We start from the raw sequence: 16,406 nt of genomic DNA, 5'->3' as shown, positions 1-16,406 counted from the left end.
TTGCTTACATACTTTCACTATTATTTGTAGTTAATAATATAGAAGAGTCTAATTTAGAGAGATAGATAAGATACTATATGTTGAGGCTAGTTGAGTTGAGTCAGTGCACCTGAGCAATTTTACTCTCTAATAACTGCGAAGTTTCTACAAAACCCCTCTTTGCGCCTTGACTGGATTTTTGTTTATCACTTCATTAGACTAAGCAATAATTGACCTCAGATCTGGATATCTCCCCGAGGAGCCTGTAACCATTCTGAGATTTGATAACGCGGTGTTAGTAAGTCTGTCAGATTTCGCAAATAGTTTCAGGGCTCTATCCTTTATGTATTTTTTGATGGGATCAATCTTGAGGTCCCTGAGGATGTCATTCGTCCTAATGTACCAAGGAACTTTGAAAAGTCTTCTCAGAGAAGATAAGATACTGCTACCTTTAAATTGGATTATAAGTTATAAATAATTAAAATATTTATATGAATATCAAATTTGACAGGATTCAATTCCTAAAACTGTATAGGTCTGTACACTATACAATCCTATAGTATAGCATTTTGTTAAACCCATACTCTTTGATTATTAGTTATGGCAAAACAATTCTGTTTGCCAAGTTAATAAGTTAACTTTTAGCTACATAACTATTGAAGATACTTTCAAGGATTCGATGATATTTACTAAGGACAAACCCAAAAATCTATTTCTGAAAGCAGTTTATATGTTATTATTAGAATCGCATATACGTTATTAATATTGACCTTTATTTTAATAATTAAAATATATAAGGTAATTAGATACAATAGTCCTAAAACGGCTACAGTAATACGGACAGTCAATGTTCGAGTTCGTATAAGTATAACTATATAAAATGTAGTTGTTATAGTCTTCGTACACAATATTTTAATAATAAATAATACTCTTAAAAGAAAAATTTTAATTATATATCTCATCATTATTAAACATCAGTGCACAATCTTTAACTCTGAATCTTCAGAGAGATCTTTAAGCGTCGACGAATATATTATGCGTTTGAGTAGTATTTTAGGAGTAGCCAACGACAAACGTTTAAAATATGAACCACTCCTACTATTCATCTGATTTGGCATTGTACAACTTTTAACTCTTCGAAAAATGCGTTTTCAGAAGTAACGAAAACGTTACTATGGGTGTGAGGACGTGCAAGTCACACAAAAAAATAATTTCTACATGTCATAAAAGATTAATGAGATGAAGAACACCCCAACCGTTGAGCTAAAACATGTCTACGTATATTTAGACAATGTAACTCCTTTTGAAAATTATGGCTTGGTCAGTAATGATCAATCGGATTCATACAAACAGAAAGACGATCGAAAATTGTATTGCCCACAGAAAAGCAATATAAATATTAAATGTTTAGGTAATGTCTTAAATTTGGTATGCATATGTTTAGATTATTTTTGATCAACATGCCAGAATTTTACTGTGATATGGAGTCCAATGCGCGCTGTTCAAGAATAACAACAAAAATGTGGCCTCTTATTTAGGATTTGATAGAACTTAAAATACCTTTCGAACACTTTTCCAGGGATCGTATAATAGCTTTTGCAGATCATACGAATATTGACCCACACTTTCAATGGCACATATTGTACTACCGACATTTGATATATAGCATGGTAAGTTAACAATAACATCGATTCAAGAAAAATAAAGTAAATCTTTTCTAATATAGCCAAGCATATCACGAGACAGTATAATACGCCGATATGACGTTGCATTATAGTAGAATCAGCTATTATAGCTTTTTTAATTACGCTATACGGCAACATAGGTAGTAGTGATATGGGTATGTATACATATAATTATATATGTAACTATATTCATGGTGTGACTGAGAAAGCCAAAATAGTGTCAGTAGATCACTTTTTGGGTTTTTTGAACCATAATACATTTCACAATAGCTATATTGGCACTAAGGGTTTATTTTATAAAGTTTTATCAAGATTTTGTTTTGTTTAGATTTAAAAAAAAATATTAATCATTAGCTGATGTTCAGCTGATGTTGAACGTAATTTAACTGTGATACTATCCTATCAAAAGAGAATCAAAAAACTAATCATAATATATAATTAATCTTATATATTAAAATACAATTAAACAATTAACAACTAAAAAGAACTATAATTAATTAATTCAATTAGTTTATAGTTGATATATGAGTAAATTTGTTAATAAACTTTCACATTAAATTAATAGAACATACAAGTTAGACTCTGAGATTTAAATTTGGCAGGGTACGAGTTCTACGCTTGGTACTTGTAGTCTCAAAAAATTTTTCCAGTAATAAATAAATACAAGAAATATTGCCAAATAAACACTGGTGATTTGGCAATACTCGCAACAGCTATGTGCTGTATGCCAAAAATTCAATTAATTAATAAATAATAAAATATTGTTGTTGTAATTCACTATTGTTCAAAATACCTCTCTATAGAAACAAAAGTTATTATTTAGAAACATGGTTTCTTTCGTCATAATTAACTTTAAAAATTAAATTTTATAAAGATTAAAATAATTACTTGTAATAAAGTTTCGTTGTCATTATATATTTACTCTTTTAATTAATGATTAAAAACTTCAACGCAAACTTTAATAAAACAATTTAGTGAATATAGTGTGCATAAAATCTTAATAACCAAACATAATAAGATACTTTGATTTGTTTGTAAAAGCTTATCAAAGTAGGTAAGAAAGAATATTGTGATTGAAATAAAGTGGCGGTTAAATACAATGCATATTTACCTGAAAACTCTCTTGACAGCCAGATAATTTACTGGAATACTTAACACATCGGCCAATATTAACGCTGTGTACATTGGTAATGCCATTCCGCACGCACCAGTCGAGATTATTGCGCATTTTTCTTATGACACTGCTACTAAGCAATATGCCCGCATTTAAATCACAGTAATTCCGATCACTGAGCATTTTGAAATCATCATTATTCTCATTCTCTATCTTACCATTGTTCATCAGATCGTCCGACCGCCCATTGTATGCACCATAGCCCACAACATTCTGTTCTGTACGTGAGCCCATGTAGAGATCAAATGTGATGCTCATATGATACAGCATAGATTTCAGCTTTCGTGCATCAACGTACACATTATCCGGTATAATTAAGAAATAATCATAGTCGTCAAGATAATAGTCTGCAATGTATTTTATCACATGAAAAGGTCGTAAAGTTTCGCGAGTATCTGTGAATCCTACAATATTTTTAAGATTGTAGTTTTTTTTAACATTATCTGCATTTATGAAGAATTTTATTTTATTGACTAAATGAGCCGTTGTACGGTTAATTGCTGTCGCCAACGTATTTATGTTGTCCTGTGATGTCATAACGCCAACAAAAACTTTTTCGCGTATTCCCAATTCAGAGGAGTAATAACGTGGACGGATGACATTTTTTGCCTACGAGAAAATAAAATCATTTTTATTTAAATGTTAAAACAACTGATGAAAAACAAATAAGTATTTAATTAATTTTATACTTTTTAGGGATGGGACTATATAAGCCTTTAAACTGGGACTATATTACAGACATGTTGTATATTTGCAAAATCTGCTGAAATTCTTAAACTAATGTATTTAGATAGATCTATGTGTTTAAATCTGAACAAAATCTCGACCATGCTCACATGTTTAGAATAGAATAAAAAAAAAACTCAGCCGACACATAAAAACACATGGAGAACTGCTGGAGCACAATTTATGAGTTCATAAAATTATTCTTGGAACAGTAAACTCATTGGAGTAGAAGCCAAATTGCAAATTGCTAGCCAAGGTCGCCTCGTGAAAACTTTTAACGTACACAAGCGCATGAGTTATTAACTGATTAAATATTTAGATAAACTAACAAGAAAGCATCTAAGTAGATTAAAAAATAAACTACGTGAAAATGAGGTGAAACATCATCACTTTTGAGGTGAACGAATTTGGCGAGTATCGCAAATGAAACATTGAATTCAAATGAAATAAATAAACCAACAATGTTTGATGTTATATTTATATTTTTACGTTTGCTTTATGTAAACGTAAGTATTAAGTGATTGATAAAGTAAATAGTTAAAATATTAGAAAAATTAAAAATGAGTTCAGGCAGATTATTAAAAATCATCGATCTAAATCAATCAGAACTATTGTAAAAGGAATCATGCTTTACTCATGGAATTCTTATAAAAATTATTTAAAAATAATTTTGATTATTACTAATTTTATTACTAATTCTAGAATTTAATGATAGAAATTGCTCATCTTCTGCAGACTAGATACTCTATATATTAAAATTGAAAGTATTAACAATTAAATATTATAGTATCATATTCGTGGAATTGGAATTGAGTTGTTAGGTTTTAAAAAAGTAATATTTTTTGCAATTTTTGTTTAAATTGATCATTTCGATTTGTTGTAATAAACACAATTTGAAACTTTTTGTTTTTGTCTTATTAACTTCGTACTATACAAATATCAATTCGTTGTACTATACTATATGTTACACATATCAATTCTTTGTACTACACACATATCAATTCTTCGTACTATACACATGTCAATTCTTCGTACTATGCACATATCAATTCGGTTTATCATAAACTTATTAGGTCTAATACAAAGCAATAAAAGATGAAGGGTAAGGTTAATCACCTGCAGCAGTAGCGGGACCTGAGCGCAGGTCACACCGATGGAAGTCTTAAATGACTAATAAGAACCCTACCTCAAAGTAATACTAACGTAATTCCGGGGTAGGATAAGGTCTCTAGGAATGAGGCGGAGTGGTTTAGGCGAGCACTCACTTTCCGGGGCGCCGGATTATGGTCAATAAGGTATGTTACCAACCAATAAGATCTAATAGAAATCAATAAGATCTGACACCAATTATTAACGTCTACTAAATTATGATGTTTTATCTCATTGATATTTTACAAAATTCAAATACAATCCTCTATTTCAATGACTTTATGATACTCTATATAAATTGAAAAGATCAGAAACAAAATTTTCCAGACCTGATCGGTAAATCTATAAAATGATAAGATTTTATTTATATTTGTTTTTATTAAATTGTGACGTTATCGAGCTAAGGAATTACCGAGGCATCATATCCAATAATTTTTTTCGATATTTGGTAAATCGAAAAGATGATGTGGATTACTATGATGTGTTGCACAAAAATTAAATTTAATTTAAAATTAGAAATATTGATAGATTTATAGAATTAAAAACTCATTTTGAAACTTTAGTGAATAGTTAGTTAGTTAATTATATTTATTCAATTGAATTTAAAATTACAAATTTACAAATTTTTTTTATAACAGCTGTGTATAAGAAGGCTATGAGTCAAAACTCCTCCGCCTAATTTAATATTTAATTTTAGTTTAATCATTTCAATATTTCCATTATTTTAATATTTAAAAGGTGTACATGTTAATTTATATAATATTTAAAATTCTTTCAAAATATTTCGTCTATTATTTTTTTTCTATAAATAGTTGCTTCATTAATAAAAGCGCTAAGCAAGAACCAATTTTCTCCATTTAATAATGAAATTACATCTGTTTTTTCTAAAGATACTTTTCCAAAATACTTAAACCTAATCTCCTGTAATATAGGACAGATCCCCATAAAATGTTGGACGTCTTCAATTACCCCAAGATTGCAAAGGGTGCAGTCTACATTTACTTGGTTTTCGTAAGGAATATATGCCAAGCGTAATAGTTCGCCTCGTGTTTTAAATATTCTGGTAATATCTATTTCTCTGTACTTGGAATTAAAATAATTGTTATCCTTCAAATCGTAATTTAGTGTACTGTATGTTGCTCTCGTTAGGCTCGTTCTCGCAGCGTACTCGAATTGTACTCGTTCTTTGTTTGTTTGCTTACTTATTATAACTTCTTGCCATATTTTCCAGGATCTAGTCTCTTGTATTTGTAATGGTTCATCTAATTCTGTTGCCAGATCCATCCAGTTTTTGAAAAATAAGGTTTTATTGCTTAATAATTTTTGAGTTACTATTTTTGTCAGACGACTATCCTTTAAAACTAGTATTCGGTTTATATATTTGAAATGTTGTCTAAAAACTTTAAACTTTAGTGAATATAAGGGCCCATTGTGATACCACCGATATGAAACTGTCCATACGCATGACCTGAAGAACCTGAATGCGCGAACAACATTCTTTTAAAAAAGCGCGACATCACCATTAAAATGCAAAGGCAGCAACCTAAGACACTTGGATATGTCTCCAGGCCATTTAAAAAAGAAACCAAAAATTTTGTATCTTCTCTTAACCAATATTTCCTTTTCCTTCGCAGAGTCACAACCATAACAAAAGTCGTTAGAAAGTAGACCGATTAAGTTTTATTGTGTGCCTTCTTAATATGCAGTGATCTATCAGCAGTAATACCATTGCACTGAATTGATTGTGCTTTTGTTGAAGCGCATGACTAGTAAGAATTTACGCTAATATAGACCAGGTGAAATTTGTGATCTGCCAAAAATTTTCAACTGCCCCGACTTTTCTTGTAAACCATAGGTATTTATTTTTAATTGCAAGTTTAGCCGTTATAAGAGGAATATCAATATTAAAGAAGTGAACTTCAGATAGTAGCGTGCTTATCTTGGTAAGTTTAATTCATGTTTTCCACACCCAGAAGACACTAAGATCTAATTTGTTATAAAAGATTGATCTGCCAATGGGAATTTCAGCCCTGTTAGCAGTTACTCTATTTTGAATCGAGTTAATATCTTCAATAGCGAATTAATTTGGTAGCGATATAGTTTTTTTTTTCCTTTCTACTAACTTACGCACAAGTAGCTATTATTTGTGGTATGTAAATAAACTTGTAAGCATTGACCAAACGAATAGATTTAAAACGAGTAATGCTTGCGCCTAAAAACGATTATTATTAATGTGCAAAAAATCTGAAGAATAATGGAAATACAAATAAACAACGAAAAAATCAAGTAGATCTCTTACGATCACTGGTTCACAGTTACTGTTTGTATCGTATAAATACGAGTATAACACTTACATATGGGAAATACTTTTTAGCAAAGGATATATGTTTTCCCTAAATGATCAACTACCATACGATACGAGCCAAGTAGCAACTGTAGAAATGATATGCCTGCAAGATATAGCGGAATAAATTTAATGCGTTCGAATAAGAAATATCTAAATAAGAGGCGAATTGCAGCTTGTTGAAATTCAACATAAAATGCCATCAATTGAATATTAAAAATACCAAGAAGTATATTGAACTAAACCAAAAGCCAGACGAATAGTAAGGAGACCCCGAAAGCGAATTTTATAATTTCAACAAAAAAAAAAAAATGTGTGAAATGAAGACGTTGCGATTTTGAAGAAAAAACTTGTTAAAATCTTATGTATATCACAGAAAGTCATTTGTTTAACGATTTTATCTTGAATAAATTTTTAAAAGAAAAAAAAAAACAAAAACAATAAATGCCATTTAACGTATAATTTAATATTTCAAACTACTTCTTATCATATGTCAAGTATTTAAGATTGCAGAATTTTGCATGTGACTAAACGTCTATTACAGCTTTTTCAGATTTTGCATATCATTTTTCAAGTTAGCACACTTCAACACTGTTCAGATTCAATTCCATTGCTTTAGTTTTAATAATAATCTGAGTAATCTATCTTCTCTTCGTTGCATGCAAGTTTAGCACTACAGCAATCAGTGCACCCTCTGAGACGATTGAATATAGTATCCAAATGTAAGATCCGCTGTGGCTTTGAGTACATATTGTATAACTAGCGATAATGAATATGAAACATAGAATTTTTTCAAGTCTACAGTCTACCGGAATTGAGTCACATCTGTATCAACGATAATTAATTTGCCACTTCGACAAGAATATAACTGATACGTAATACTTGAGATTGTGAATTCAAAGTCTTGTACTGGATATACGTAATGTTAGTCCGACCAATTGTTACCTATAGTGCTATCCAATGGACAAATAGGACACAACTTAAGACAGCTCAAATAAAATTAACAGAAATTCAAAGATTAGGGACAATAAAATTTTGTCTTACAACTGCGATAGAGGTATAGGTGGAGTTGTGGCCGCTATACATAGTAGTAGAAAACGTAGATATGGCAACTATAATAAGAATTAGGAATAATTAGAAATTAGGAATTAGAAATAAAAAAAAACTCTGGAGTATTAAAACAATTAGGTGATTTTGGAAACCCATACAATTCCTTATTAAGCAAGATTGACTTTGAGAAACGCTTTGCGAGATGATAATAAGTACTAAAAAAGGATTGAAACAATAAATATAGAAAATTTCTATAACTCATGAATGTGGTTTAATATATGACACTTAATAATCAAAGATTAAAATTGGTCAAGAGGTAAATATGTAGAACCAATGGGAAAATATCTAAGCAGTAATATTCGTCATCGAAAGATGTACATAGCTTAACCTTTTTAATAATTACAATACGTGGGATGTAGGCATACTAACGGACAGTTAAACTGCTATTCAAGCGTAAAGCTTTAACGGTGTTTGACTAAATTCCAAGATGTAGAGTGATGCAGGGAAATGAGTATGGTGATGAACCTATTGAAATGAGGGTTTGAATCCTATTGAAGCATAAGCAATAAGTGTGAATACTTAAAACTGCAATTCAAGCATTAAGCTCTATCGGTGGTTGACTGAATTCTGAATTCCTAGACGTATAGAGATATAGGGAAATTGGCATGGCGATGAACTTCACAGAAACGCGCATAAATTGCAATGCTAGCATTTAAATCCAATTGCAGGATAAGCAATAAGTATAAATTTTAAGAAACTATATTAAGATTTTTAACGAGAACGATAAAAGAGGTAAAAAACTCAAAAACACTGCAATGTAACAACCACTTTTCAAACACAACAATCTTAGCGCGAAGAACAGTAAGCTGATCTACAGCCAGATATTTAGACCAACACTACTTTATGGGAGTGTCGCGTATAGCAAAGCTGCCGAATCTAATATCCAGAAGCTACAAGTTGCTCAAAGTCAAGCTCTCCGAAGAATCTTCGAAGTGCCATAGTAAATCCGCACAAATGACATGCTAAGAGACCTTAGAATAGATCCGGTCAAAAAATACATAAAAGACAGAGCCCTAAAACTATATGCGAAAACGAACAAGCTGTCACACTTAGCAGTATCTAATCTCAGAATAATCACTAGCCGCACGGGGCGGTACGCAGATGTTAGATCACTCATCGAATAATCACAAAGCTTTTGAGGAATACAAAATTAGTCAGGGAGAAGGGTGGAACTCTACAGAAACCCACCAGCTATCAAAGAGTAAAAGTGTCTAGATGCACTAACTCGAAAAAGTCTCAACATAATAATAATAATTATAATTTAAATAAATTTCATTAATTTATTTAATAATATCAATTATATTATTGTTTCTAACGTTTATATTTCTATATTATTATTATATGGTATTCATGTCAACTTTATTAATTTTTTAGGTTTTCTTGAAAAAACCGTCATGATATTCAGTGATTCACTAGGAAACAATTATTTTATGTTCCGCTAAAAAATTGGAATATTCCTACAAATTCTCTAAAATATAGAATTACAGTACACAGATAAAGAAGTAAAAAGAAAAACTTACTGTACAAGGAAATATGAGATTACTTTGACTACAATTTCTACCTACATGTATGACACAAAACACACATTCGGTGTTTATTGAAAAACGACTTAATAATTCTGAAATCCGTTCATATGAGCACATCTGTTGTCTTTCCGTTTGTGCATATGAATCCGTACTCCAATTCTATTATCTACTTAAATACTTTTTCCATTCGTTTTGTCTTAAGTGTCGTCATAAAAAGCCAACGGAAGATCATACGAATTATTTCAAAGCATTTAAGGGAAAGAATCTACTCAATTCTATGCAAGCATTGATTTACAGCTACAACTGCGAATAGTATTTTTAAGATACGTCTGAGAAAATGTATTTTCATATATACATATATGGTATATACGTTTATGTGATATGTGCATTAAACAGTGTATACATACGTACATACATAGATAATGTACTTCACTTAATTGCCTTTTAAATTGAATACCACTTAAAATCAAGTTTTTCGCTCTGTCCTATTTTTATCACAGATAATTTAAGGTATTTGGTTCTACAAGAGTTTTAAATTGCAAATAAGGTATTGACTTGAAATATATTTAAATAGATTTATAAAATAGTAATTAATAGAACAAATAAATTCATTGAAAAAACTTATTTGCGCTTATCAATCCAATGCTAATACATTTATTATGTTACGTATGCAATAAATACATATAGGAAAGATTAAAAAGGCAAGGTCGTATCGGGTTTTCCAATTAATAAACTTTATCGGAATATTTAAAATATATCGCGCGTTTAAGCTTTTAGATATGAAAACTATAAAATATAGATATGACTGGTTAGTTATGAAAATTCAGTAGCTATATAATTAGTTTTTAAAAATAAGAATATTGAAAAATTCCAGTACAGTCAATCTATCCGATGATCGCTAAAAACTTTCATACGCTTTCATAAACAATACAGGCCCTTTTCATACCGACCTGACAGATTCCTAAAAATGTATTTTGGTGCACAACACTGTCACTTCAACATATGTAACCCAATATGAGTTGCAATATGAAGTTGTAAACATTAAAATGCAGGACTTTTAGAACAAAAACAAACTAAAAGAAATCAAATAATGAAAACAAATAGTTTGCCACCCTTAATAATTTCATAATTATTGTCTTCATTTGACTTTTCACTATGATACACCATATATCGCTTTATATTCGCGATTCAACCATGGCATACAAGTACAGTTTATCAGCAATTATTTTCTAGATTATTTTTAGTTTTTTAACAATTTTAGATTTGATCAGAGCACTTCAATCAAGATTTTGGACAATATTGGTAAGATTCGTCCTCAACAGTAAAATTTTCGGTCTGGAGTCTCTGAAACCACTCCGAAACAATCTCTAACGATAGTACTTTCTTTACATACGCCATTTGACACTCATTAAATATTCTCACAGACCAATTAGCGACAGCGACCCACTGATCTGACCAGCTGGAGGAGACTACTAAAAGCAGTCAAAGAAAGTAAGTAAATAAGATTAAGACTGTTTACTGTGTTGGCGATAAAACATCAGCAAATCTTTGTAATTGAGTTTTCTTGTTTAAATTTTGACTGATTACTATGAAATTTCAAATAAAATATTGCAATATAATTACAAATCAGCTGAAATTTTTTTGATTTTTCAAAGGTTTATTCTGTGTTGCCAACTAAGCGAACTGTTGTTAGTCTGTCCGTGTATGGAAAAGATTTTTGTTTAAACTCATAACCAGAAATTTACCTGATGTTGTACTGGTTACATGATTTTTTGGCCTTCATATTTATGTACATATAGCTATAGATTATTTTCAAAGTATCTTAATGGACGCGCTCCTATTAGTACTTAAGCACTAATTACAGATAGCAATTTTGACGTGCTATATTGAACATCAAAAGGTGTCAAGTCCAAATGAAATTTTAAAGACTATACTTAACTATAGCATAACACCAAATTATCTGCAAGTAATACCATAATAAGATTTCGAGCAATCGCTTAATTACTATAACCAATCTTATAATATTTCTAAGCAAAGTTTTAGCCATAATCAGTGTGTTTGTCAGTTTTTCTAAAAGTTTTATAACATGCTTTATGGATACAAAGATATAGTAGCATGACAGACAGTTGCTAGATTACAAGCTCAGCACGCTAGACCCAAATACATGATCTATTCAAGTAATATTGGGATATAATCCTTTTCTATGCAGTGTGGCACAACTGCATCATATCGTATTATTTGGATACAGTAATATTCCAGGTAACTGATTATATTTCAAATTAGCCAGATTTAATGCTATAGAACTACAATGTATGTACATCGGAAGGAATATACCATAGCCGTTTTTAAATTAGTTATAACAATAAAATTTTTTTAAAAAAGTCTTTTATTATTAAATTCTTTAAATTAAATTCTTTAGGAAAAAATTTACAGTACATACTTTAAATGAAGATTTTTTTACAAAGGTTACGTTAACCGATAATGTGCGGATATTATATACTTTCAATTTTAATATTATGCTACTCTCATTCAATTTATTTAACCCATTAAAGTCTGCCTATAGATCCCCTAGTACGATTTTGATAAATTTTTAATGTATGTCTTTTAGAGATCATAGAAGTTGAAAGAAAAATTTTTTTTTTGATATCTTGAAATATTCCTGAGATATAGCATGGGTATTTAAATGGCCGACAGGCGTGGTTGTGATAATTCTTCTATCAATTTTACAAATTTTGCATCTCTATTGCTGCCAAATAAGGGTGAGGGTAAAAATTATGCTATTCTATTTTTATGGTGTAGGTTCATCTTTCCGCTTTAATGTAAAAAAAAATTATTTATCGCCCTGAATGGTTTACGTGTCTACACTTTCTTAGGTATTTAAATCATTATTATTAAAGTTTTGACGTGAAATCGCCCAAATGCCGGTACTACGATCAGAAGAGTCCTATTGTACTAATTTCACTATTGATTACACAAAGTTCTTTAAAGCTTTGTGAACAAAGTCCAGAACTACATCTAGAGAAGAGCTCTTAATTTGTTCTGGAGACACAAATTCCATATGAAACAAGTTTCTTCTGTGCGTTATTAAAGCTAGACAGTCATAAAGAATATGCATAGTAGTTTCCTCATCTACGAGGCATAATCTGCATTCCGAATTAGCAGATCAACGTAGTTTATGAAGGTTTTATTTCAGGCCATAATGACCTGTAATGAAACCCGTTATCAAACTTAAATTATATTTTGAGAATTTAAGAATGTTGTTGTGGGAATACGATTTTATCAGTGCTTTGCTTTATCTAAGTCCAGGGAAGTCTTCCCAATACACCAGCTGCATATGATTTTCCCTTTCCTTGATAATTTGGCCCAGTTTAACCCACGAAAGTGTTGAGAGCTTGTGATAGCAGTATTTAAATACCCAATAGGCTAAATAGTTTAAACACCAGTAATACCTTTACTTATACATTAAATGAAAATGTTATTAGAATTTAAGCAGATGATTTTTTAACACTTTGCATATAACTTTTCTTACTGTCAAGCTTTTCATAAGTTTAACAAAAGGAAAAAGAATTCTAATTCTAGAATCTACATGGACAGATGTGCCCTTAGATGCTTGGTTCAGAAAATGAAGATGGGTGAGATGTCAAAGAAAAGTTTATACAATAAAGTTCCATCAAATAATCCCAAATATATGGAATAGGTATTATTCAAATAACTTTAATTCATTTAATTTAATGACTATTTTATATTTATTCTTAAAAGAGGTTCTAAAATTATAATGATTCGCAGTTGCTTTTTTTTAAACAAATTTTCGATCATTTTTACCAAAAATCATGTTTTACGTCAAAATTTTTGTGAAGTTTTTTGTACGTTTACAGAATATAAATATTCTAACTTTTTGTGAATATTTTTTACCAAAAAATTATCTGACTATCATACAATGTTTTTTTTTTAGTAATTATTCTTTAAAGCGAGTTAACTACTGCTTTTTGGTAGAGTGTATGAGCAATTATATATAGATAAATTCGCTTTTGAAGCTACTTTTCTAGAAAACAACTTGTAAATGTAGGTATATATATACCATACTATTATTATTATATTATATTATTATTATTTAAATATATAATTTATTATCTTAATAACAAAAGCATGGGTAACAATAATCAAAGCCAATAGACCAATCAGTTGTGTAGTGGCGTTATTATAAATTTAATTGCTCGGAGTTCAAAAGTTAAATATTACCTAATGTTTTTTATCTTATCAACTATGTGAAGCAATAAAGAAAAAAAATAATAAGGAAAAGTCAACAAGCTTAAATATAGACGTTCGATAAATTAAACTTCCGTCTTCTTGCGTGAAATTCGTATAAAATTTTTGCAATGTACGAGGTGAGTCCGATACTTTCTCAATTTAAAGCAATTGAAATGCATTGCTTAGATAGTCTATGGTCTAAGTTAATAGAAATTTCTAACAAACAAATGCAAATTTAGAATCCGCTTAGATTGAAATTAGTGGAAAGCACGCGCGATTTCACAAAAAATATTCAATACAAAATTTTTGTTACGTATTTAAGATTATGTTGGTATAGTTTTTTCTACAGAAACATCACAGCGAACGTCACTATATAAAAAAAAAAAACCAAATACCGCATTAAATTTCACTACAACAATAACCTACTATATATAACACTTATGAGTTTGAGATTAGTGCGGATTATTCCACTGAGGTTAAATATATTGCATTAAAAATTATTTATAGGTAGAATTCAATAACCTGGCTTGGCTTATCAATAATAAATCACAACAGAAAATTAAATAAAAGTAGCAACGAAACAAAAACAATGGGCATTTACGGGCTAATGAGGGGATTATAAATTTGTAGATAAGACCCTTCACTATTCGCTATTTTTATAAAATACTTATTGAGAACTGGAATGGAACTGATGCAAGCAATGAAGATATTGCAGGTTAAGATAATGCATAACTACACCATAAATTTTCGTATTAATCTTATTGAAACCCTTAATTCTTAACCAATCAATCAATCAGAAAAATAAAACAAATTAAATTTTTGCATTAAACATTGAATTGAAAATAAACTAGTTTGTTTTGAGCCATACGCCTATAAAAACAATGTAGATTCGGCAACGCACATAGTTCTTCAGAACTAAAGTGGATATTATTTCAAAATTAGTTTATATCGAAGACTATTAGGTTAGGTCAGATTGTAGTGATGGTTTTATTTACAACAATACACGTGAGCAAAAATAATGGCTTAATGTGATACAACTCTACTCTCTTGAAATCTAGCCAGTAAATGGTGCTCCTATTGCGTCCTTCTGATTGAGGTCAAGCCAAGCGGGTGTCCATCTGTACGCTAATTTTTTTTTTTTTACACCATTTTACTTATTTCATTTCATGAAAAAAATTATCAAAAATTGACTTTAAGTACATGCCGACTATCACACTTTAAAACACATTTTATATGCTTAAAAAAAATGGAAGGAACACTGGTAACATATAGTCTTTTCTTCTAACCAAGTTGGTGCAATCTATTAGAAATATCGTGTAATGTAATATAATGTAATGGTATATGGGTTCGGCTAAGACCTTTGTTCACTGCGACCTATAGTACACTCCTTTGTAATTAGAGATTTAGGAGCTCGAGAAAACGAAACAGCTCCTTCTGATGGAACATTTGAAAGTCTTCATTCCCTAGTTGCTATGTACCTAAAATTTTGTAATTTATTAGTAAGTGTTTGGATGATTTACACGCCAGTTCAGAATTCATGCCTGGTTATCTATAAGACTAAGACATAAGACTGATTGTAGTGCCCAGTAAAAATATTGCATAAATTTCTTATTTTATATTTGTTAAATTTTTTTAAATATTTTTGTCTCTAGTTGCATACACTGCTTCTTTCTTTTTTTTACGTTTCTACAATACTTTTAACAATTTAAAACTTTTTGGTTCTTCGTATCTGTTCAACACTCGTACGTTTTTAGCGAAAGTTCTTAAGGACCTTCTAAATTTACGATTTCAATCACATATAGAATTGCTACGAAGTTATCCGATGTTGTGATTCCTTACTTCTTTACCTTTCTCACTTTACATCTTGCATGTTACAAATTTATCATATTCTTCACTGATCTCCATCAGTGAAGTAATATGAAATTACCATTACTTATGGTTTCGCCTATCTCACCTTACGACTTCTTTTACGTTACAGATTTGTCTACATGACTAAATTCTAAACTCATACTACATCTCACATCACCTCTTTTCCCTTAAAGTTATATGAAAACTGCTGTAGATCCCTCTTGTCCTTCGATATGAGCACTTGTAGCTCCGTTTCAACATTATCTTCTAAAACATTATCCCTCTTGTCCTTCGATATGAGCACTTGTAGCTCCGTTTCAACATTATCTTCTAAAATACTTGACCGCTGTATTATTTTATCCATTATAAGATTGAATAATATCGGAATTAAGTTATCAGTTTGTCTGATTGACGCGACACAGAGATTAGAAGACAATTCGTTGTAGGATTTGGTAGATGTTATATTGTTAGCGTTCTGATTCTTTAAGACGAATATAATAGTTGTGTATTTTTCGTTTTAAGATTTTAAATAAAATCATTATTATGTACTCTTACATCAGAGTCCTTTATAAAATTAACAAAACCATATACGCCGATCTTTTGTACTTTATGGTCTT

At 30.2% G+C, this 16,406-nt stretch overlaps 1 protein-coding gene across 1 annotated transcript in view; it reads right to left on the bottom strand.

Moving 5' to 3' along the window:
* The window catches only part of LOC119670547 (chondroitin sulfate synthase 2-like), a 30,959-nt gene that overhangs the window by 8,100 nt on the left and 6,453 nt on the right, over window positions 1-16,406 (bottom strand). The window contains exon 2 of the mRNA XM_038080843.1: window positions 2,776-3,447. Within this exon, the coding sequence (XP_037936771.1) occupies window positions 2,776-3,447 (672 nt within the window). The remainder of the gene's footprint in view (window positions 1-2,775; window positions 3,448-16,406) is intronic.

This window comes from Teleopsis dalmanni, chromosome 1, assembly GCF_002237135.1.
Source record: "Teleopsis dalmanni isolate 2A chromosome 1, ASM223713v2, whole genome shotgun sequence".
NCBI lineage: Eukaryota > Metazoa > Arthropoda > Insecta > Diptera > Diopsidae > Teleopsis > Teleopsis dalmanni.
Note: the sequence above shows the minus strand (reverse complement) of the source record. Positions and strands in the feature narration are given on the sequence as shown.